Source organism: Salmo trutta, chromosome 24 (genome assembly GCF_901001165.1).
Source record: "Salmo trutta chromosome 24, fSalTru1.1, whole genome shotgun sequence".
Taxonomy (NCBI): Eukaryota; Metazoa; Chordata; class Actinopteri; order Salmoniformes; family Salmonidae; genus Salmo; species Salmo trutta.
Window position 1 is genome coordinate 2439522 of NC_042980.1, and position 22676 is coordinate 2462197.

At 42.8% G+C, this 22676-nt stretch overlaps 1 protein-coding gene across 19 annotated transcripts in view; it reads right to left on the reverse strand.

The window, feature by feature from the left end:
- Nucleotides 1-22676, reverse strand: part of LOC115160590 (E3 ubiquitin-protein ligase MYCBP2) — a 342793-nt gene that overhangs the window by 304102 nt on the left and 16015 nt on the right. For all 19 annotated transcript variants that reach the window (XM_029710772.1, XM_029710779.1, XM_029710778.1 and 16 more), the window contains exons 3-4: nt 11730-11939; nt 1621-1774 (exon numbers count right to left, since the gene is read on the reverse strand). In XM_029710772.1, the coding sequence (XP_029566632.1) occupies nt 1621-1774; nt 11730-11939 (364 nt within the window). The remainder of the gene's footprint in view (nt 1-1620; nt 1775-11729; nt 11940-22676) is intronic.

The window sequence follows — 22676 nt, forward strand, 5'->3', positions numbered from 1 at the left end:
TTCACTATCCACTGTATCCAAGTTTGAAATTCAGTTCCTCATGATGTAGTCGGAGTGAACAAGTCAGGGAGTTTCTTCTTCATGAATGCTTCAGACGTCTTCAGAGTCAAATGTGCGCTCACCATTCTTGGTTTCGATCCACAAAGTCGCCAGGGAGCGCAGGTCATATGCCAAGCCAGGCTGCCACAGAAGCCTCGAGTGGGAAGAAAGCCATCCTCCTCATGTAGTATGGGAGAAAGAGCAGTAAAGATCCTCGCATCTCCATATTTGAGCTCTCCCTTTGCTCGGGCAGCAGCGAGGATGCAGACAGTGTCTTGGTACCGTAGCGATTTAATAACAAATTCCCTGGGTTCATTTCTCCGTAGTGTACGATTGGCTCTCTCGCGGAAGGGGGTAGATCCAGGATTCTGGGAATCCATTCCTGTAGAAAGGCAATGGCATCTCTTCCCTCCATTGCCTTCAGGAAATTCGAGCGCTTTGGACATTTTTCTAAGGTTCAAATGTATCCTCTGTGTCAAAATGGAGTCCTCCAACTTCTTGTGCTTTTGATACACGTCCTCATGGACTTCCAGGATAGCAGCCTGGTGGTCAGCATGGTCTTTTTCTAACTTTGTCACTCGTCCCTTTGTGACTTTCTGGTCTTCGTGGAGTTTATCAACCAACATCAATTTTGATGAGGCGTTCAGAAAGTGTCTCTTGAATTTTTGTAATACCTTTGGCCAAACCCATTTTGAACCATTCTGGTGCTTCTTTGAGCTAGCATCTGCAGTGACCGACAGGTTGTGAGAGGGGGTTACTTTTCATTTACATTTTACAGTTTAGTCATTTAGCAGACGCTCTTATCCAGAGCGACTTACAGTAGAGTGCATACATTTTATTACATTTTAAATACATTTTCCATGCCTCGTCTGAGGCTTTGCATGATTGGCCATCTTTTGTTTTGGCGATAAAATGAGACGTATTAACTTCTAACTCACTTTTAGCGAACAGGTTTGATTATCTTTTCATCAATTTATTATTATAATTTTTTAGATAACTTGTTGGTAGATTAACTGAAATATCTGGTGGTGACACACGGAATTGCAGGACTGATTATGGCAAGTCAGTTTATATTTGGCTTGGCTAGCTAACTAATATGATTTGAATGATGCAGCAACACCAAATCAACAGCATCAGCTTTTTAGCTCCCTGACCCAGTTCCAAGAGAGAAGTGGACTGCGGTGTGCTGGGATGAAGAGGCTCACTTCATCTGGGGCTTTTCGGGACCACAGCTGAGGTGTGGTGGTCTTACTGGCGCTTTTACTGTCACTGAAGCATCACCCATGTGGGTGCTACATTTCAGTAGTGGATGATCCAGCCTGCCTACCTATGGAGGAGTTGTGACTATCAAAAGATGACGACTTTGGCTTTACCATCTATACTCCCTCCTCTCAAGATAATACCTTTTGAAACATCTAAAGATGTAGAAGACCATCGCTCAAATACCTATATTTGTTTGGTTAATTTGTTTTTGGTTTATTTTGTTTTTAAAGTGACTGAGATTATACTTGTAACGAAAGCACTATATAAAATAAATATATTAGTAGTAGTAGTAGCGGTAATAGTATTATTAGTACTCACCCAGTACATCAGGAGGTTCCGTCTGGAAGCCCTCTGGTTGTTGTCCCTGCAGCATATGCAGCAGGGCCTGAAGGCTGCGCAGACACAGGGAAGGGTGGGAGAACCGCGTCTCCTTGATCAGCTCAAACACCCCACACAGACCGATGCCAATGATCTATAGAGAGAAACACACAATACAGTTATCAGATAGCTATAAACTACAACAGACAGAACTCGAAATATCACACATTTACATTTTAGTCATTTAGCAGACGCTCTTATCCAGAGCGACTTACAGTAGTGAATGCATACATTTCATACAATTTCATACATTTTTTTCTGTGCTGGCCCCCCGTGGGAAACGAACCCACAACCCTGGCGTTGCAAACATCATGCTCTACCAACTGAGCTAGACTCAACATAGCCCAGTGCCAACGATCTAGAGAGAAAGGAAGTCACTGGTACCACCTCAGCTAAAACCCAGAGAGGTTAAACCTAAATAACACTCAACCCACAAAACTAGGCTAGAAAATTGTTTTAAACACACATTTGCATTTATTGGGTTCTATACAGGCATCTTTCTGAGTTTTATCAATCGGAGGGTTACGCAAAGGTTCAAATGGACTCCTGCGCTCTCCTATTATCCCCTTCCAAACAACCCACGTCTTCTTTATTAGGCCCTAACGGACGAAAATGGATTGAGACAGGGAGGACCATCTACCTGACATAAAAATTTTCATTTCCGTTGCAAAACATTTTGTTACAGTTTACTCTAATGAACTTGACCCCAGAGAACATTCAGTTTCCTCTACTAGGCTCCGAGCCTGAACAGTGTGTACAGTGTGGGCATTACAGCCAAGTTTCACATCCATTCTGATCAGCCCATAACGATAGCTTTTCTCTGAGAGGGTAAGTTAAAGGTAACGATTTGGCCTAGAAAGGCCTGCCTCTCAGGGTTGCCTGTTAGAACAGAATTAAGGCAGTCCCAAATAGCATCTTATTCCCTAAATTGTGCACTACGTTTGACCAGAGCCTGAATCCTTATGGGCTCTGCTCAAAAGTAGTGCACATCATATGGAATAGGCCATTTGGTACCCTAAGTAAAGAAAAAGTTATTCTGTGTCCTCATTAGCGTGAGGAGCTTGTTTTTGTTCGTCCTTATTGGTTCATTAATTGGCCGGTTCCACTACAGAATGAGATAGAAGAGTATTATAATATATTTTATTGGATAAATGGAGGGAATATTTTATTGTGTCCAAGGTTCAGCTATGATTGAGGGGGAAATTAAGTCACATTTAAGGAAGGTTTTGGAACTTTAGGGCCCAGCAGTTATAGCAAAAGTTAATCTATACAGAACCTTGGTATTACCATGCAGATCACTATAATGTTGATCTCATGGAATGTCAGTCCATTAGAGAGTGGTTACTTTTCTACGGCCCCATCCCTCAGCTTTATAGCATACCAGGCTGCCGTTCTGTTGTTTATAGAAATAGCCATTAACATAGGCTAACTTTCTATCCAACCATCATTGAACATCTGATCATATTTCAGTTGTATCAAATAGAGTAGCCTATTATGCAATCAATATAATTAAGCTGTATGTCAGTTTGTCAAATTTCTGCCCTGCTAGAGCTGCCCCTGTCAACTGTAAGTGCTGTTATTGTGAAATGGAAACGTCTATGAGCAACAACGACTCAGCCACAAAGTGGTAGGCCACACAAGCTCACAGAACGAGAACTCCAAAAGCTAAAGCGTGTAAAAATCGTCTGTCGTAGGTCGCAACACTCACTACTGAGTTCCAAATTGCCTCTGGAAGCAACGTCAGCACAAGAACTGTTTGCCAGGATTATCATGAAATGGGTTTCCATTGCCAAGCAGCCACACACAAGCCTAAGATCACAATGCCAAGCGTCGGCTAGAGTGGTGTAAAGTTCACCTCCATTGGACTCTGGAGCAGTGGAAATGCGATCTCTGGAGTAATGAATAATGGTTTAACATCTGGCAGTCTGACGGATGTATATGGGCTTGGCGAATGCCAGGAGAACACTACCTGCCCCAATGCATAGTGCCAACTGTAAAGTTTGGTGGAGGAGTAATAAATGGTCTGGGGCTTTTTTTCATGGTTCAGGCTAGGCCCCTTAGTTCCAGTGAAGGGAAATCTTAACGCTACAGCATACAATGACATTCTAGACGATTCTGTGCTTTGGGGCAAGAGTTTGGACAAGGACTTTTCCTGTTTCAGCATGACAATCCCCAAATGCACAACGCGAGGTCCATACAGAAATGGTTTGTCGAGATCGGTGTGGAAGAACTTGACTGGCCTGCACAAAGCCCTGACCTCAACCCCATCGTACACCTTTGGAATGAATTGGAATGCCGACTGCGAGCCAGGCCTAATCAGCCAACATCAATGCCCAACCTCACTAATGCTCGTGGCTGAATGGAAGCAAGTCCCCGCAGCAATGTTCCAACATCTAGTGGAAAGCCTTCCCAGAAGACTGGAGGCTGATATAGGAGCTTATGGGGGACCAACTCCATATCAATGCCCATGACTTTGGTATGAGATGTTCATGATACTTTTGGTCATGAAAGATGGTTTATTCTACATGGAGTGGTAAAAGAAGAGTGCCATCCTCCTGCATCTCACATCTGCCTGTAGTTATTGAGCTCTGCCTGCTGGACTCGTGAGGCAAACTGTCATACCCAAGATGAAGTGTCATGCACTCCACCCCTCCTGCCAATTGACTGCACTTGTCAATTACCTGTAATACATTACATAGGTGAAAGGGACTTCCTCTCCCACTGGAGACTTGAAGACAGAACCTCATCCAGAGAGCTGTGCATGTCAGTGTGTTAGACAGCCAAATCCTTAGATTTGGGCAAATAGACCATATAAATAAATGCAATTGTAGTTAGGTGTGCATGAAAAGCAATGCACAACTTTGAATGGCTTACATCCTCATTATTATTTGACATATTCCGCTCACTCTAGCTCTTTAACGACTGAAGCTATTAACACAAAACCAACTTCCAAATGTGCAGACTGCCCAAACCTTTTCGTACTACAACACTATTTTAATGAGTTCCCAATGCATTTCAATGGCAATAAAAGTGCCATAGACTTACATTGGAAGAATATGGAAATGTGGCCATGTATCTCCTCCACCACTTAAGTTAACACCAAACTAACATTGAGATGTACAGACTGACCCAACTTAGATTGCTTGCATTCAGAATTTTTAATAGTAACTCAAACCGTTCAAGCTAGAGACACTAAACCAACTTCCTCATGTTCAGGCTATCCTAACTTCAAATTCTTAAACACATTTATCAACTATAACTACATAAATGTGGATTAATTCACATAGCATTATTATTGTATTTCCCCTCGCTCACGCGCTTAAACGACTGAAGCTATTAACACAACTTCCAAATGTGCAGATTGACCTAACTTAGATTGCTTGAGAATATGCACTGAGTGTACAAAACAGACAGCCTATATAAATCAAGCTTTTTTTTAGATGAATTTACATTGCTTGTCAATCTACGACTACGCTCGATCTGTCTTTGGAAACCATGTTCTGGTGCACGGCCGCTGAGCCATTTCATTGTCATCACAGCCTATACGTTTAACTGGGTTATAAGAATAATAGTAAGCACATACACATCATATACTGTTAAAAGGCATGCTGTCATTTAAGCAATCTGTTTGAATGCTCCACTTGATTAATTTTCTGGTGTTTTTGCTATAGGCCTCTGTGGGCTGCAGATCATCAGATCATAACTACAGCGAGCATGTACTGGGTCATTAGCGGTGTTTCTGTCAAGAGATTGCTCTATATATATGAATGTTTTATAATATAGGCTATTGCCTATTATTTGCAGATAAAATAGGATGTTTTTGACCGCTTTGTGCTTTCTGTGGTGCTGATCGACTTACAGGTTCATTTCTGACCGTCGTCCATGGTGCTGAATGTATTGGCTATATTGCGGCTTCTCTGGTAACAGCTTCAAATGTGCCCTTAGATTAGGTTCTGCTCTGCTGTTACAATGCTTAGTAATATTAACACAGCCTTACCAACAAAATGTGTTTGATTTTAAGAGAAATACAGGTGGTGATAGGGGCCCGCATTTTTTGGGGGGCACCTGGGCATGCCATCATTAAGCTACGCTACTGAGTACATGCATCCATCATGCCATGTGTTAAGACTGGAGGCTGGTGGTGTGGGGTGTGTTTTCATGGCACACTTTGGGCCCCATGATAAAAGTCACGCAACATTTGGCAATGATGTTCAGATATCCTGTGGTATTCAATCAGTTCAATCCCTTTATGGCAGCAGGGTCCATCTGCAAATTGATTTTTCCAGCAGGATAATGCCCCATGCCATCTCCTTAGCTAAGGGCAACCATGTCATCCGTGACAGAGAGGGAGAAGCGTCCATCCATGTATACGGGTAAGAGAGTCTAGCTAGCTACGTTTTCAGATATTACAAGTTTCTAATTTGGTCAGAAAGTAGTTTTCATTTCAAGTTAAAGTGTACTGTTAGACCACTGTCACTCGGGAGGCCCTAAGGTACTGCATCGCAGTGCTAGCTGTGCCACAAGAGATCCTGGTTCAAGTCCAGGCTCTGTCGCAGCCGGCCGCGACCGGGAGACCCATGGGGCGGCACACAATTGGCCCAGCGTCGTCCGGTTAGGGGAGGGTGTGGCCGGCCGGGATGTTCTTGTCCCATCGCGCTCTAGCGACTCCTGTGACGGGCCGAGCGCATGCACACTGACATGGTCGCCAGGTGTACAGTGTTTCCTCCGACACATTGGTGTAGCTGACTTCCGGGTTAAGCGAGCGTTGTGTCAAGAAGCAGTGTGGCTTGGCTGGGTCGTGTTTCAGAGGACGCACAGCTCTCAACTTAAGCCTCTCCCGAGTCCGTACGGGAGTTGCAGCGATGGGACAAGACTAACTACCAATTGGATACCATGAAATTGGAGAGAAAAAGGAATAAAAAAAATATATAAAGCTTAGAAGCAATCTAATGTTAAATACTGTTGAATTAATATGGCTACAGGTTCATCTGCCTCACCTAAAGCCCATTCTTGTGGGAAGCTGCGATAGACCACTGTTACGTTCCCCAGTTTCTGTGCTGGTTTGTATGTATGTATGTGTGTCTATTTCAGGAAATATCTTACTGAATTCCTAAAGCAGCTGATTGGTCAGCCCCATCGTTGATTGGAGCTCTGACCCCTCCCTCTCATCAGGAGATACTGCTGTTTCTTCAATTACCAACTCCTTCTCCAGCTTGATAAAAGCCAGTGTTCCTTTGTCAGAGAAAATAGCTTATTTTTATGTCCTGTGTTGGTTGTTGTGGTCTGAGTTTTGTAGACATTTTGTAGACGCTCCTTCAGAGTTATGTGTATGACAATAGGACTTAGTGTTTTTGGTTTTCGAAATTTTTCACTTATAGTATTGGTAAATTATTCTGTTTAATTTCTTCCCAGGGGGGAAGGGGAACGCACCTTGGGAGTGTTTAGGCAAGAGGCCTGCAGGCATACATAACCCGTAGTATTTAATCTGTCTACGCACACAAGGTAAGACCTGGGCGGACCACTCCCTATATTTTGGTTAGCGAGCCAGGTGGTGCTAAAGGTCAGGTTAGAAGTGGGAAGGCAGGTAAGGTAGGAGAGGGAATTCCTTAACTTTTACTTTCTTTGCTTTGGTTCCATCTAGCCCCTTTTCCCCACATTACCGTGTTTAGGAATACTAAATTCCCTGCCTCTGTCGTCCTTCCCCGCACCTACGATCACATACTTTTTTCACTCCACGGGGGTTGAGATGTAGCGGGGTGTTGCGTTCCCTCCTTCAAGAGGCGTGCGTAACAATAACCAAGTGCTAACTGTCAGTGTCTGGATAATATGAATAAAATGCTTTATAACGTATGTGATATCAACAGAGGTATATTTTCTGGGTGATTTAAATATTTGGCTCTCATTAAGCTGCCCACTCATACCCCACAAGAGGTCTCTTCACAGTCCCCAAGTCCAGAACAGTGTCACGACTTGGCCTTTTCATATCAAATCAAATTTTAATGGTCACATACTCATGGTTAGCAGATGTTAATGCAAGTGTAGTGAAATCCTTGTGCTTCTAGTTCCGACCATGCAGTAATATCTAACAAGTAATCTAACAATTTCACAACAACTACCTTATACACACACAAGTGTAAAGGAATGAAGAAGAATATGTACATATAAATATATGGATGAGCGATGGCTTAACGGCATAGGCAAGATGCAGTAGATGGTATAGAGTACAGTATATGCATATGAGATGAGTAATGTAGGGTATGTAAACATTATATAAAGTGGCATTGTTTAAAGTGACTAGTGAAACATTTATTACATCCCATTTGTAATTATTAAAGTGGCTAGAGATTTGAGTCAGTATGTTGGCAGCAGCCACTCAATGTTAGTGATGGCTGTTTAACAGTCTGATGGCCTTGAGATAGAAGCTGTTTTTCGGTCCCCGCTTTGATGCACCTGTGCTGACCTCGCCTTCTGGATGTTAGCAGGGTGAGCAAGCAGTGGCTCGGGTGGTTGTTGTTCTAGACGATCTTTTTGGCCTTCCTGTGACATCGGGTGGTGTAGGTGTCCTGGAGGGCAGGTAGTTTGCCCCCGGTGATGCGTTGTGCAGACCTCACTGCCTTGTGGTTGTGGGCGGAGCAGTTGCCGTACCAGGCGGTGATACAGCCGACAGGATGCTCTCGATTGTGCATCTGTAAAAGTTTGAGAGTGTTTTTGGTCTTCAGCCTCCTGAGGTTGAAGAGGCGCTGTTGCGCCTTCTTCACCACGCTGTCTGTGTGGGTGGACCATTTGAGTTTGTCCGTGATGTGTACGCCGAGGACCTTTCCACCTTCTCCACTACTGTCCCGTCGATGTAGATAGGGGGCTGCTCCCTCTGCTGTTTCCTGAAGTCCACGATCATCTCCTTTGTTTTGTTGACATTGAGTGTGAGGTTATTTTCCTGACACCACACTCCGAGGGCCCTCGCCTCCTCCCTGTAGGCCGTCTCGTTGTTGTTGGTAATGAAGCCTACCACTGTAGTGTCGTCTGCAAACTTGATGATTGAGTTGGAGGCGTGCATGGCCACGCAGTCATGGGTGAACAGGGAGTAAAGGAGAGGGTTGAGAACGCACGTTTGTGGGACCCCAGTGTTGAGGATCAGTGGGGTGGAGATGTTTCCTACCCTCACCACCTGGGGGCGGCCCGTCAGAAAGTCCAGGACCCAGTTGCACAGGGCGGGGTCGAGACCCAGGGTCTCGAGCTTAATGACGAGTTTGGAGGGTACTATAATATAAGAATAATTTGGAGAATCCTCTGTGTATATCAAACTGGTATACAAGTGAATTCATGCCTCTTAAAAGGTGACAAACCCAGAGTTTCTTAAACATATACCTTTTAAAATCACAGGAGACAAAATTTAATATTTTGATGTTGTCATCCCAAGGACTCTAAATGTATTTAGAAATTGACCTACCGACATGATAGAAGTTGAAATCTGGAGAGTGCTGCCTATCTACAATAGGCCATGTTAACGCTATTAAAATGGTTACACTCCCAGATTCCTTTATCTCGTTCAGAATCTGCCTATATTTTTAACTAAAGCTTTTTTCAAACCCTTGGATTCTATCATCTTGCCTTTTGTGTGGGGATACAAAGTACATTGGTTTTTTTTTTAGATACTATCAAGCCCAAAGAATTAGGGGGCCTGAGCCTGCCAAAGTTTCAGCATTATTATTGGGCAGCAAATGCTAGAGCACTGGCTTATTGGCAGGATACATACCCTGGCGTGGTAGATCCCTCCACCCATTCATACCTCATTATTGAACAGGATAAACATAACACCTGTCTTCCAGGACTTCTCTTTTCATCAACTAAATCTCCTACAGATATTACTGGCAATAACTTTAAGCAAAAAAATTTAAATATTAAAAAAAAATGTGGTATCAAATAAGGAAAACATCTGCCTGTACTCCTATTTGCCATAACCATGCTTTTCCCCCTCACTAACTGACAATACTTTTTTATTCTGGAAGAGAAAAGGAATTACTACTATTGCAGACCTTTACATCAATAATATTTTGCCACAAAAATAATGACATTCTCGCAGGGAAGAAATCATGGACAGGTTCTTCATGAGTGTCAATGCAACCAAACTTAGCTTTAAGTGTTTTTGAGGAAGTTTCGGCTTGCATTGCAGATTTGCTAACATCAGCTTGGCTGTTTATCATGACTGTTGTATACATTCCACATCAGGACAAGAAATGTAATCTTCTGATTTTAAAAAGCCTGATTTCATAAAATTATTATTAGGTAGGGCCCTACAATAATATATGTTTTTGCCTTATTCTGTTTTGTTCATTACAAAATTCTGTTTTCTCCTGTAAGTTTTTCCAAGTTTCCCTTTTCTCCTTTTTTTTCTTCTTCATGTTTTCGCTCTCAAAATCTGACTTTTTAAAAATAGCGCTACATATCAAATTTTTTTGTCAGTTAAGAACAAATTCTTATTTACAATGACGGCCTACCGCAGCCCAACCCGGACGACGCTGGGCTAATTGTCCATTGCCCTATGGGACTCCCAATCACAGCCGGTTGTGATTCAGCCTGGAATCGAACCAGGGTCTGTACTGACGCCTCTAGCACTGAGATGCAGTGACATGGACCGCTGCGCCACTCGGGATCAATAGATCGCTAGAAGATGCATACCGTTCATTCTAGCGGGAGAGGGCTCGACGGACTAGAGATTTGAAACTTTTAATAAAAGTAGCCTAGTTTATATGACGTTCAAAAAGTATTCAGCTGAAAATTTGTCTGTAAACAGCTAATGAGCTGACGGCCGGCACAAAAAAATGCGGGGATTGCAGGACACACACACACACGCAAACAAAGACAGGCTACATACACACTCCCTACTCTGTGTGCTGTGATATTGCTCCTGGGGACGTGCTCTGTTTCAATGAGGCCACAGTGGCAAAGCAGTGACGAGCAGAGTGGGACAGACAGACGCAGAGAAAAGCAGGGAGGGAAAGAGAAAAGTCATTTAGAGAAAGTGAGACACAGAGAGAGCTAAAAGAGAAAAAGATAAAGATAGTGAGCCAGAGAGACAGCGAGAGTGAGAGACAGCAAGAATGAGAGTGACTCAGTGAGTGAGACAAGGCAGTAGCTAATGCTCACAGACCAGTGGGTGAAAATTAGGCTACAGTGGGTGAAAATTTCACTAGGTAGAGATCAGGGATCAGCTTCCAAATCCTAACCTTTGGTGGAGAAAATGCTAAACTGACTCTAGGTCAACATCTAGAGGCAAAGTTCACCATACACCATATAGCCTAGACTAAAATGGATGAGTATAAGGTAGGACAGATGCCCAAAGTTAAGGTGCGATATGATGTGCAACATACTAAGGAGATCACATTCCAACTTATATTTTGCTAACTGATTATTTAGGAAAATTCAAGATGCATTTCATATTTTAGGACAATTGAGGTGGATTAAAATGATACCAATTTGTTCCATTATTTCTGACCTTAGGAAGCTTGATGGATCAAGCGTCATATCCAATATATTGGGATAACAGGTTGAGGACCCAAGCTAGATAGCCCGGTAAATTGGAATATTTACCCAGCGGGTAAAAATTCTAATTTTACCGGGCTATCTAGCTTGGGTCCTCAACCTGTTATCCCAACATATTGGATATCACGCTTGATTTTGGATACCACCCTTGAATTGGAGTCTGCAAAAGAAGACTGATCTGACTCCCAGGCTAGCACATCCCCTGTAGTCATGCAGGCCTACTTCTCTAGTCGTACTGGCAAGCATCCCTCTCCCTACACTGTTTGCCTCCCTCCGAGTGCATTCGTTTTAGCTTGCCCGGTGTTTCTTTCCACCCATAAAAATGTAATTACTAGAACGGACAAAGCCCCTCCGACCACAGCAATTTGAGTAGGGCACTCAATTTGACTACATGTGGGTACAATCAATATGGCAACCTGTCAAGGAACGCTGATGTGAATGTCTGTTCTATTCAATATATTTCTACCCTTCCACCAACCCTGTTCCCATCCCTGTGCTTCTGAAGTTACCTTGGGCAGCTTGATGGCGGGCTCACGGTACTCCTCCTCCTCCTCGCTGTCCGAGTCACCGCTCTGCACGGAGCTTTGTGAGGCCAGGGACGACTCCCGCTGCTGCCAGTCCAGCACGCAGTGGCGCACGTTGCAGTACACGTTGAACGCCGATGGGTTGCTGTGTAGCTTGATGTCCGGCACACAGAAGGCCCCATCGAGGTTATCCGTCTGTGGAGAAGATAGAAATAAAGTATAAGAAATACAGCCATGACTCGCAAATTAAACAATATTTTGTTTCAGCAGTCAATGAATGAAGGCAGTTTGCCCCTCAAGCCTTCATCAAAAGAGAAGAGAGATAATTAGAATGCATTAGAATGCATATTCAAATATGCAGGCATTCTTGGAGGAAGACGTAGGCTGAGTTCTTGAGCTAACTGTATCAGTCCCATGGAGATTGATTCACTGTTTGAAGTAGAAGGTAGTCCAGATAGTCGAGACACTACAATAAAGCCTAAAGAGGGATAGTGAGATACAGCCTATTCAGTGAAAATCATTCTGTGAAACGAAGCCTAATGTGATTCTGTCTGCAAGAAGAGGACACAGTTCTCAGATTTCAGTGCAAGAAAAAGGATGAAAAAGGGTGAGAGGGGAAGACAAAGCGATTCAAGTGAGAGAGCGATGACAAGAAGAGGGACGGCAGGAGATAGGAGAGGAAGGCAAAAGAATAGATAATTTTATTGTGGTGTGAGCCGTGACGGTAGGAGTGAGGACGCCCAATAACCATTGAGGGGAGTGGGACTGTTTTAAAAATGAAGGCTAACAGTGGAGGGGATGCGGCCATTTGGAAAGTGGAATACCTAGTTAGTTGTACAACAATGCATTCAACTGAAATGTGTCTTCCGCATTTAATCCAACTCCTCTGAATCAGAGGGGTGCGGGGGCCTGCCATAATCAACATCCACGTCTTCGGCGCCCAGGGAACAGTGGGTTAACTGCCTTGCTCAGGGGTAGAACGACAAATTTCTACCTTGTCAGCTCTGGGATTCAATCCAGCAACCTTTCGGTTACTGGCCCAACGCTCCTACCCGCCAGGCTACCTGCCGCCCCATTTGTAGGTCAATGCCTTGCAGTGATAAGCACAAGGACATGACTGGCACACAAAGCCATCTACAATAATTTAGGATCTGTTTTTCCTCTTAGATGATAATAAATACGATAACATGGACAGGGGGACAAGATACTAGATCAGGACGCTTTATGAACACAGGCTCTGGTCAATAATTAAAAAAAAAAAAGTGACTCCTTTTGTTCCTTACACTGTGAATATGGATCAGTATAAGCACTGAATGGCTTTTAAAACAATGCTAAATAACCCAGCATTGCCGCCAGCAGTAAGGTCAATGAGTCATTGAAATGAGGGGTTGGATAAATCTAGCTGAGAGGCATAAATTATCTTCAGGTCGGAGAGAGAGGAGCTCTTCTGCAAAAAAGAGTTAGAGTTTGATAAATGTAGATAAACTTGACATTTTTCCACAAGGACTTATACAGGATACTAACCTCAACATTAAAACCTTCAATCCAAATTCCATACCTAAAACCTTGACTTTGGACAAAATTACCTGAATGGACTATTACTATCAAGGGGGGAAAAAATCTGCAGAAGAAACATAGCAGAACCTGGATATACCATCCAACACAAAACTGAGTAATATTCAATCTGAAGCTACTTCCAAAAAGTAAGAGACAATCTCTAGGTAATTTTGTTGTATTAGCTAAGTAAATAAGTATACTAAACTACCAAGCTGCTAGGACAGAACAGACCTGGCGGCACCTTAAATTAGCACAATGTAAAAGCGATTCCCAAACCTTCCATAAACAAAGCCATCACCTACATAGAAATTAACCTGAAGAGCCCTCAAAGCAAGCTGATCCTGGTGCTATGTTCACAAACACAAACAGACCCAACAGAGCCCCAGGACAGCAAAACAATTAGACCAAACGAAATCATGAGAAAAGAAAAATAATTACTTGACTCAGTGGAAAGAATTTACAAAAAAACAGAGCAAACTAGAATGCTATTTGGCCTTATACATAAAGTACACAGTGGCAAAATACCTGACCACTGTGACTGATCCAAAATTAAGAAAATCTTTGACTATGTCCAGACTCAGTGAGCATTGGCTTGTGAATGAGAAAGGCCACCGAAGGCAGACCTGGCTCTCGAGAAGACAGGCTATGTGCACAATGCCCACAAAATGAGGTGGAAACCGAGCTGCCCTTCCTAACCTCCTGCCAAAAATGACCATAGAGACACATATTTCCCTCAGATTACATAGACCCACAAAGAATTTGAATACAAACCCAATTTTGATAAACTCCCATATCTATTGGGTGAAATACCAGTGTGCAATCACAGCAGCAAGATTTGTGACCTGTTGCCACAAGAAAAGGGCAACCAGTGAAGAACAAACACATTGCATTTTTATTTATTTTCTCTTTTATACTTTATTACAACACTGTACATTAGACAATGACATTTGAAAGGTATTTATTCTTTTGGAACTTTTGCGAGTGTAACGTTTACTGTAAATTTGTATTGTTTATTTCACTTGCTTTGGCAATGCAAACATATGTACGCCATGCCAATAAAGGCCCTTACATCTTAATTGAAATGAGAAGAAATCCACCATTGCATGTAGGCTAATGCCTGATAACATTATTGCTACAAAATGATCAATGAATTAATAAATACCACCTAAAAAGCTGGATAGACGAAATCAAATGACTTCTTTTCACGGACCAGGGTAAAGGGTTACTACACGGTCCTCCTAAGGCAACCTCCGGATGGAGAATGCTTCATGATATTGATTGTTTTCCCTTTGCCTTGCTGCGTTGTCACATTTCTGGCATCGAAGCCACTGACAGACGATGATACATTTAGGAAAGGGAGGTCATACATTTTTTCAGTGCACAACACCAGGGGGGAGGAGATATCTACTCTCCCCTTCTTTCCTCAGGGAGGGTACCACTCAAGTCAGAGTACAGCTATGTCATTCAGCAAGGGGCTGTGCCTGTGAAAAGAGCACTTAGGCCTAGGCACCATTTACCACAGAAATAAGGTTATAATGGCCCGTATGTTTCCAAACACTTATTCATTAATGTGAATGCTACCATGATTACGGATAGACCTGAATTAAATCGAGAATAATGATTAAGTTAGAGGCACAAATATCATACCCCAAAAACATGCTCACCTCTTATCATTAACAGGGGAAGTTAATATTTTCATGGGGGGTATGATATACCTCTAACTTTCTCATTGATCAGTATTCACCATTCATTCAGGATTATCCATAATCATGGTAGCATCTACAAGAATGTAGAAGTGTTTAGAAACATTCTACTTTTATTTACAATAAAAATGACTCCAAAATATACCATACATTTTTATTGGGCAAAAAATAATCTGAAACACAACCAAAACAAACAGCAAATGGATACAGCAAATTTGTAGATTCCCAAGGTTGATGTAGTCATTGCATGCTACGAATATGGGGCCAAATACTTAACTTTTCACTACTTTAATACACAAGTGAATTTGTCCCAATACTTTTTGTCCCCTAAAATGGGGGTTGTATAAAATGTGCTATAATTTCTAAACGGTTCACCCGATATGGATGAAAATCCCCTCAAGTTAAAGCTGACAGTCTGCACTTTAACTTCATAATCATTGCATCATTTCAAATCCAAAGTGCTGGAGTACAGAGCCAAAACGTGTCACTGTTCCAATACAGTGCATTCGGAAAGTATTCAGACCTCTTCCCTTTTTCCACATTTTGTTACATTACAGCCGTATTCTAAAACGGATTAAATAAAAACAATTCCTCAATCTACATACACTACCCCATAATGACAAAGCGAAAACAGGAATTTTTGAACAGTAATAAATAAACTAAACAGAAATACCTTATTTACATAAGTATTCCGACCCTTTGCTATGAGTCCATATTGCCCATTAGCTTCTACTAGATACACCATATGGGTCAAAAGAACTGAAAAAAGCATTAGATGTTCTCTTGAACCATATGGTCTATCTACTAGAAACTCATGGACAATATGGACACAAATAAAATAACGCCGGAAGACATGGTAGCAGTTTTATGGGCGCCCAACCAATTGTGCTATTATGCGGGGGTTTTTCGCAACTTATTTTGTACATAATGTTTCTGCCACCGTATCTTACGGCAAAAAAGAGCTTCTGGATATCAGGACAGTGATCACTCACCTCGGATTAGACAAAGATTTTTTCTAGAACAAGGAGGGCGCACAAGACATTCTCCAAACACCCCACAGGACCGACATCCCCGTTACTTGCAAGAGGAAGCGACGCAAGTACAGAGGACAAAGAGCCGGATGCCTGCTCAGGACCCGGGAAAAGGCGAGTGGGAAAGCTGCCGTTACCGTCAATACTACAAGCCAACGTGCAATCATTGGACAATAAACTAGACGAGGTACGATCACGAATATTTGCTCGCCTGATGTAGAGTATATTGTGATAAATTGCAGGCCACAGTACTTGCCTAGAGAGTTCTCAGCTATACTTTTCGTGGCTGTTTATTTACCACCACAGACAGATGCTGGCACTAAGACCGCACTCAGTCAGCTGTATAAGGAAATAAGCAAACAGGAAACCACTCACCCAGAGGCGGCGCTCCTAGCGGCCGGAGACTATAATGCAGGGAAGCTTAAATCAGTTCAACCAAATTTCCATCTACATGTTAAATGTGCAACCAGAGGGAAAACAAATTCTAGATCACCTGTACTCCACACACAGAGACGCGTAACAAAGCTCTCCCTCGCCCTCCATTTGGTAAATCCGACCACAACTCTATCCTCCTGATTCCTGCTTACAAGCAAAAATTCAAGCAGGAAGCACCAGTGACTCGGTCTATAAAAAAGTGGTCAGGTGAAGCAGATGCTAAACTACAGGACTGTTTTGCTATCACAGACTGGAACATGTTCCGGGATTCTTCCGATGGCATTGACGAGTACACCACATCAGTCACTGGCTTTATCAATAAGTGCATCGAGGAAGTCGTCCCCAGTGACTGTACGTACATACCCCAACCAGAAGCCATGGATTACAGGCAACATTCGCACTGAGCTAAAAGGGTAGAGATGCCGCTTTCAAGGTGCGGGACTCTAACCCGGAAGCTTACAAGATATCCTGCTACGCCCTGCAACGAACCATCAAACAGGCAAAGAGTCATTACAGGGCTAAGATTGAATCATACTTCACCGGCTCCAATGCTTGTCTTATGTGGCAGGGCTTGTAAATTATTACAGACTACAAAAGGAAGCACAGCCGAACTGCCCAGTGAAACGAGCCTATCAGACAAGCTAAATCACTTCCATGCTCGCTTTGAGGCAAGCAGCACTGAGGAAGGCATGAGAGCATCAGCTGTTCCGGACGACTGTGTGATCACACTCTCCGTAGCCAAAGTGAGTAAGACCTTTAAACAGGTCAACATACACAAGGCCCCAGGGCCAGACGGATTACCAGGACATGTGCTGGCCAACTGGCAGGTGTCTTCACTGACATTTTCAACATGTCTCTGATGGAGTCTGTAATAACATGTTTCAAGCAGACCACCATAGTCCCTGTGCCCAAGAACACAAAGGAAACCTGCCTAAATGACTACAGACCCTTATCACTTACGTCCGTAGCCATGAAGTGCATTGAAAGGTTGGTAATGGCTCACACCATTATCCCAGAAACCCTAGACCCACTCCAATTTGCATACCGCCCAAACAGATGATGCAATCTCTATTGTACTCCACACTGCCCTTTCCCACCTGGACAAAAGGAACACTTGTGAGAATGCTATTCATTGACTACAGCTCAGCATTCAACACCATAGCACCCTCAAAGCTCATCACGAAGCTAAAGATCCTGGGACTAAACACCTCCCTCTGCAACTGGATCCTGGACTTCCTGACGGGCCGCCCCCAGGTGGTGAGGGTAGGTAGCAACACATCTGCCACGCTGATCCTCAACACTGGAGCTCCCCAGGGGTGCGTACTCAGTCCCTTCTTGTACTCCGTGTTCACCCACGACTGCATGGCAAGGCATGACTCCAACACCATCATTAAGTTTGCAGACGACAGCCTATAGGGAGGAAGTCAGAGACCTGGCCGGGTGGTGCCAGAATAACAATCTATCCCTCAACGTAACCAAGACTATGGAGATTATTGTAGACTACAGGAAAAGGAGGACCGAGCACGCCCCCATTCTCATCGACGGGGCTGTAGTGGAGAAGGTTGAGAGCTTCAAGTTCCTTGGTGTCCACATCAACAACAAACTAGAATGGTCCAAACACACCAAGACAGTCGTGAAGCGGGCACGACAAAGCATATTCCCTCTCAGGAAATTACAAAGATTTGGTATGGGTCCTGAGATCCTCAAAATGTTGTACTACAGCGGCAACATCGAGATCATCTTGACTGGTTGCATCACTGCCTGGTACGGTAATTGCTCAGCCTCTGACCGCAAGGCACTACAGAGGGTAGTGCGTACGGCCCAGTACATTACTGGGGCAAAGCTGCCTGCCATCCAGGACCTCTACACCAGGCGGTGCCAGAGGAAGGCCCTAAAAATTGTCAAAGACCCCAGCCACCCCAGTCATAGACTGTTCTCTCTACTACCGCATGGCAAGTGGTACAAGAATGTCAAGTCTTGGACAAAAAGGCTTCTCAACAGTTTTTACCCCCAAGCCATAAGACTCCTGAACAGGTAATCAAATGGCTACTTGGACTATTTGCATTGTGTGCCCCCCCCCAACCCCTCTTTTTATGCTGCTACTCTCTGTTTATCATATATGCACAGTCACTTTATATATTCATGTACATACTACCTCAATTTGGCAGACCAACCAGTGCTCCCGCACATTGGCTAACCTGGCTATCTGCATTGTGTCCCACCCACCCCCCTCGCTATTGCTACTCTGTTCATCATATATGCATAGTCACTTTAACCATATCTATATGTACATACTACCTCAATCAGCCTGACTAACCGGTGTCTGTACGTAGCCTCGCTACTTTTATAGCCTCGCTACTGTATATAGCCTGTCTTTTTACTGTTGTTTTATTTCTTTACCTACCTATTGTTCACCTAATACATTTTTTCCACTATTGGTTAGAGCCTGTAAGTAAGCATTTCACTGTAAGGTATACACCTGTTGTACTCAGCGTACGTGACAAATAAACTTTGATTTGAAATACGCAACAATGTCATTATTTTCAATGAACTCCGCAACTCCTACAACTATTGACTTTTTTTCACAACTGCCAACAGTTTAACACCAAAACCTTAAATACATAAGTGTGTAAAAAAAGTACAGATATTTCATGCTGAAACCATCATTAAAACACCAATGGTGTTCACTAAGTTGATGGTTATATTTAGGATAATGTTTTACAGCTTTGTAAGTCTATTTGTTATTTTAAAATCTTAAAGGCACATCGGGCCAGAGATAACTACAGACACCTATCATAATATGAAGCATCAAAAGGGCCACTAGGTGTCTTGTGATAGATTACATAAAAACCTTGAAAGATACCAAATTCTAGTCATTTAGTGGTAAACTTTGAATGTTTCCAGTAATACACCGTCCCTTTGCAACCCTACCTAGCCCTAACCAACAGCTCTACACGGTATTACGGGACAGAGTCAACAAGAGGACTTCAGCCTGCATTGCGGACGAGCCTACTCATGTCAGTACAATTATGTCCAGCAAAATGTTTATGAAATAGACATCCAACACATTTAGCCTAATTATTGAATTGTCTATTACAACATCTTGGACCATGACCGGTCAAATCAAAATGTATTTGTCACGTGCTGAATACAACAGGTGTAGTAGACCTTACAGTGAAATGCTTATTTACGAGCCCCTAAACAACACTGCAGTTAAGAAAAATAGCAACAAGAAAAAAGAAATACAAGTAACAAATTATTAAGGAGCAGCAGTAAAATCACAATAGCGAGGCTACTGTACCAGTACAGAGTCAATGTGAGGGGACACCAGTTAGTCGAGGTAATTGAGGTGATATGTACAGTTGAAGTCGGAAGTTTACAAACACTTAGGTTGGAGTCATTAAAAATCGTTTTTCAACTACTCCACAGGTGGGACGCTACCGTGCCCATAATAAGTTAAACAGTATATACCGGGGTACTTTGAAAAAGCCACGGGATTGTTTTTCAATCAATTTTAATAGTTATAGCTACTTTTTAAATGAACACCTGCAGTCAACTTGTGCAATACCTTAGGAGATAAAGCAGATTGCTTTCTTCATTTCACCTGTCACATTATTTAACATACAGTAGTTCCCCAGAACAGTTGAGCCAGTCACATGTTTGTAAATAGCAAAACAGAAGGAAGTGGGAGCTGGTGAGTCCATAGCATTCTAAATTTATCCGTGAGTCTCTGTTGTGTGGTGCACATGAGGTGATGAAGCTACACTTACATGCAATTCACTACTAAATGATAGCCATTATAAGATATTTGATGCCATTCTGCCAGATGAGTCACCTGTACAGTTGCCACTTTTTCCCTAAGCTTCCTACTATTCATTTGCACAATTTCTATTGTTCACTTTCGCTTGTAAAAATGTCCACTCAACGAAAATGACATACCGTAGCTACTAGCTATGCATAACTTTATGAGCTGAATTTGCTTGTTTTCACCCGTTAGCATTTAGCTAACGGCTAACAGCTTATGTGATTTCGATATTAGTTTGTGCAAAAAAAAAATTTGCATTCTGGTAGATGCCCATTGTGCTTTTCTTGCATTTGTAGCGCCCCTTTGTCTGCTATGCCGGTAATACCGTAAATCCCGGGATGAGAGAAGGATGGTATGACGATGTGAAAATCTGGATATGACCCAATCCTAATGGTGGGGTGACAGCTTTGTTATCGTTTGAACTTCTGATTGGCGCTTAAGAGCAGCTTTTACCATTCCTTTTCTCATAAAGCTGAGAAATGGGGCTGAGGTTCTCATTTATAGACAGTGGGGTATTCCAGAAAGCAGACTTAAGTTCGCCAGCAGGAATAGCCCCCAGAGCTCTGTAAGCAAAGCATGGCAGCTGATGAAATTGAAAAGTGTGCCCGGGTTTGAGCCCAGATTGGTATAAGGCATCCATTTTGGGCTTATGGAGTCAAATCGTACCATGCCCATAACTAGGACCCTGTGATTGGTGAAAATGTGACATAACAAATCCAGGCATGTTAAATGATAAGGCAAAACACAGGGCCCTTTTCAGACATCATAATGAATCAATAGGTATATATTATGAATGAAATGAGTGTTGAACATCACAAATGTCTAGAAAGTGTTTATTTCTGAGGGTGGAAATGACCCAACGTATGCTCAAAGTACACATGCAAACTTTACATCGAAAAGTATAAATAAAGGGTTAGGGTTTACAAATAAGACTGCATTGTGCATAAAAACTAAGTGCAAATCAAACCATGTAAACACATGAACTATGTACAACATTTTTACAACAAAGGAAAAACTATAAGAAGCATTATTGTCAATGAGGATCTGGTTGCACGACGAGGTGCTGTAAGGAATCAGAAGTAGATGTCAGGTGGCAATGGTGGACACCAGGGCACTGAGCAATGCGTAGTTGAACTTTGCCTTCAGCCCCCTGTCCTTTGCTGCTGCAGCAGCCCACACTGCCTTCTCTGGGTGCATGTCCAAGCACAGTAGAACGGAATCAGGGGTGTGGACCCAACGTGGCAATGGTGTCCACCAGTCATCCCAGGACATTGAGGAATCACTGGCTGAAACTGCACCTCTCCTCAGCCCGCACTGTCATCTCTGCAGCGCTTTCATTTTCCTCTCTGGTGTCCCTCTCTTTCATATATTGAAAGTATCAGCTGGGCCTCCACCCTTCTTTCCAGTAGTTCCTGGTCATTGCTCTGCATTTCCTTCAACCAAGTCTCTGCTCCTTTTTCCTGAAATATTAAATGCAAAAATATGCAGCTGGTGGTAGCGCAACATGTCCACAAAATGAAAAAAAAAAAACATTGGCAAAGTACAAGTGCAAACCTTAACGAAAGTTTTGGGTTGGTAGCAAACTGGCGAGGGTGAGGCCTAGTAGGGGAGAGGGTGGGCTGGACACCTGGGTGGGGAACAATGCCTCGTGGAAGGGCTCGAACGGTAGGAGCTGGTAGAGTTAGAGGAGCTGCTTGAGCTGGAGGCAACAATGGACAGCACATCTTGTTCAGCAGCAGAGTTGCCTACATTGGGGGATAACAATACACAGTATTAAAGCTAGATAAGTTACATAATGTCTGAAAACTCATTGTTTCAAGCTGGACAATGGTTGTTCTTCCAATATGAAATCTGGATAAGGGTTGTTTGACCCTAATGCTAGACAAACATTTACATTCTAGTCATTTAGCAGACGTTAGCTATTCTAGTTAAGTAAAGCTGTACAAACTAGCCAGCTAGTTAAAAGTCAAACCAAACCAAGCAGTGGACATATCATGCATAAAGCTTGGTAGCTAGCTTGTAGCCATTTTTACAAGCCACATGGCCTCAGCTTGCAAAAGAGCCATGACTTTATTCTTAGTTACAATCCAGGTTAATCCCTTTGTTTAGCTGGGACAAACACCTTAACATTACAACATAACCTGCCATTTGAGATTTGTACAAATTTAGATTTTTTGTTTAAACCAGTTACTGCTAACGTTAAGTTAACTAGCTAACAAAAACATCACATGTACACATCAGTTAAATACAAATATAGCTTGCCAAGTTAACTTAGAATTTAGCTGGTTGATAATAAATATATATATTTTTTTAAATACCACTTACTGGAGGTTTGCAGAAATTGCACCACAGTCCCAGACTGACCTGCGTCCCATTGTACTCACCAGCGTCAGAGACCAAT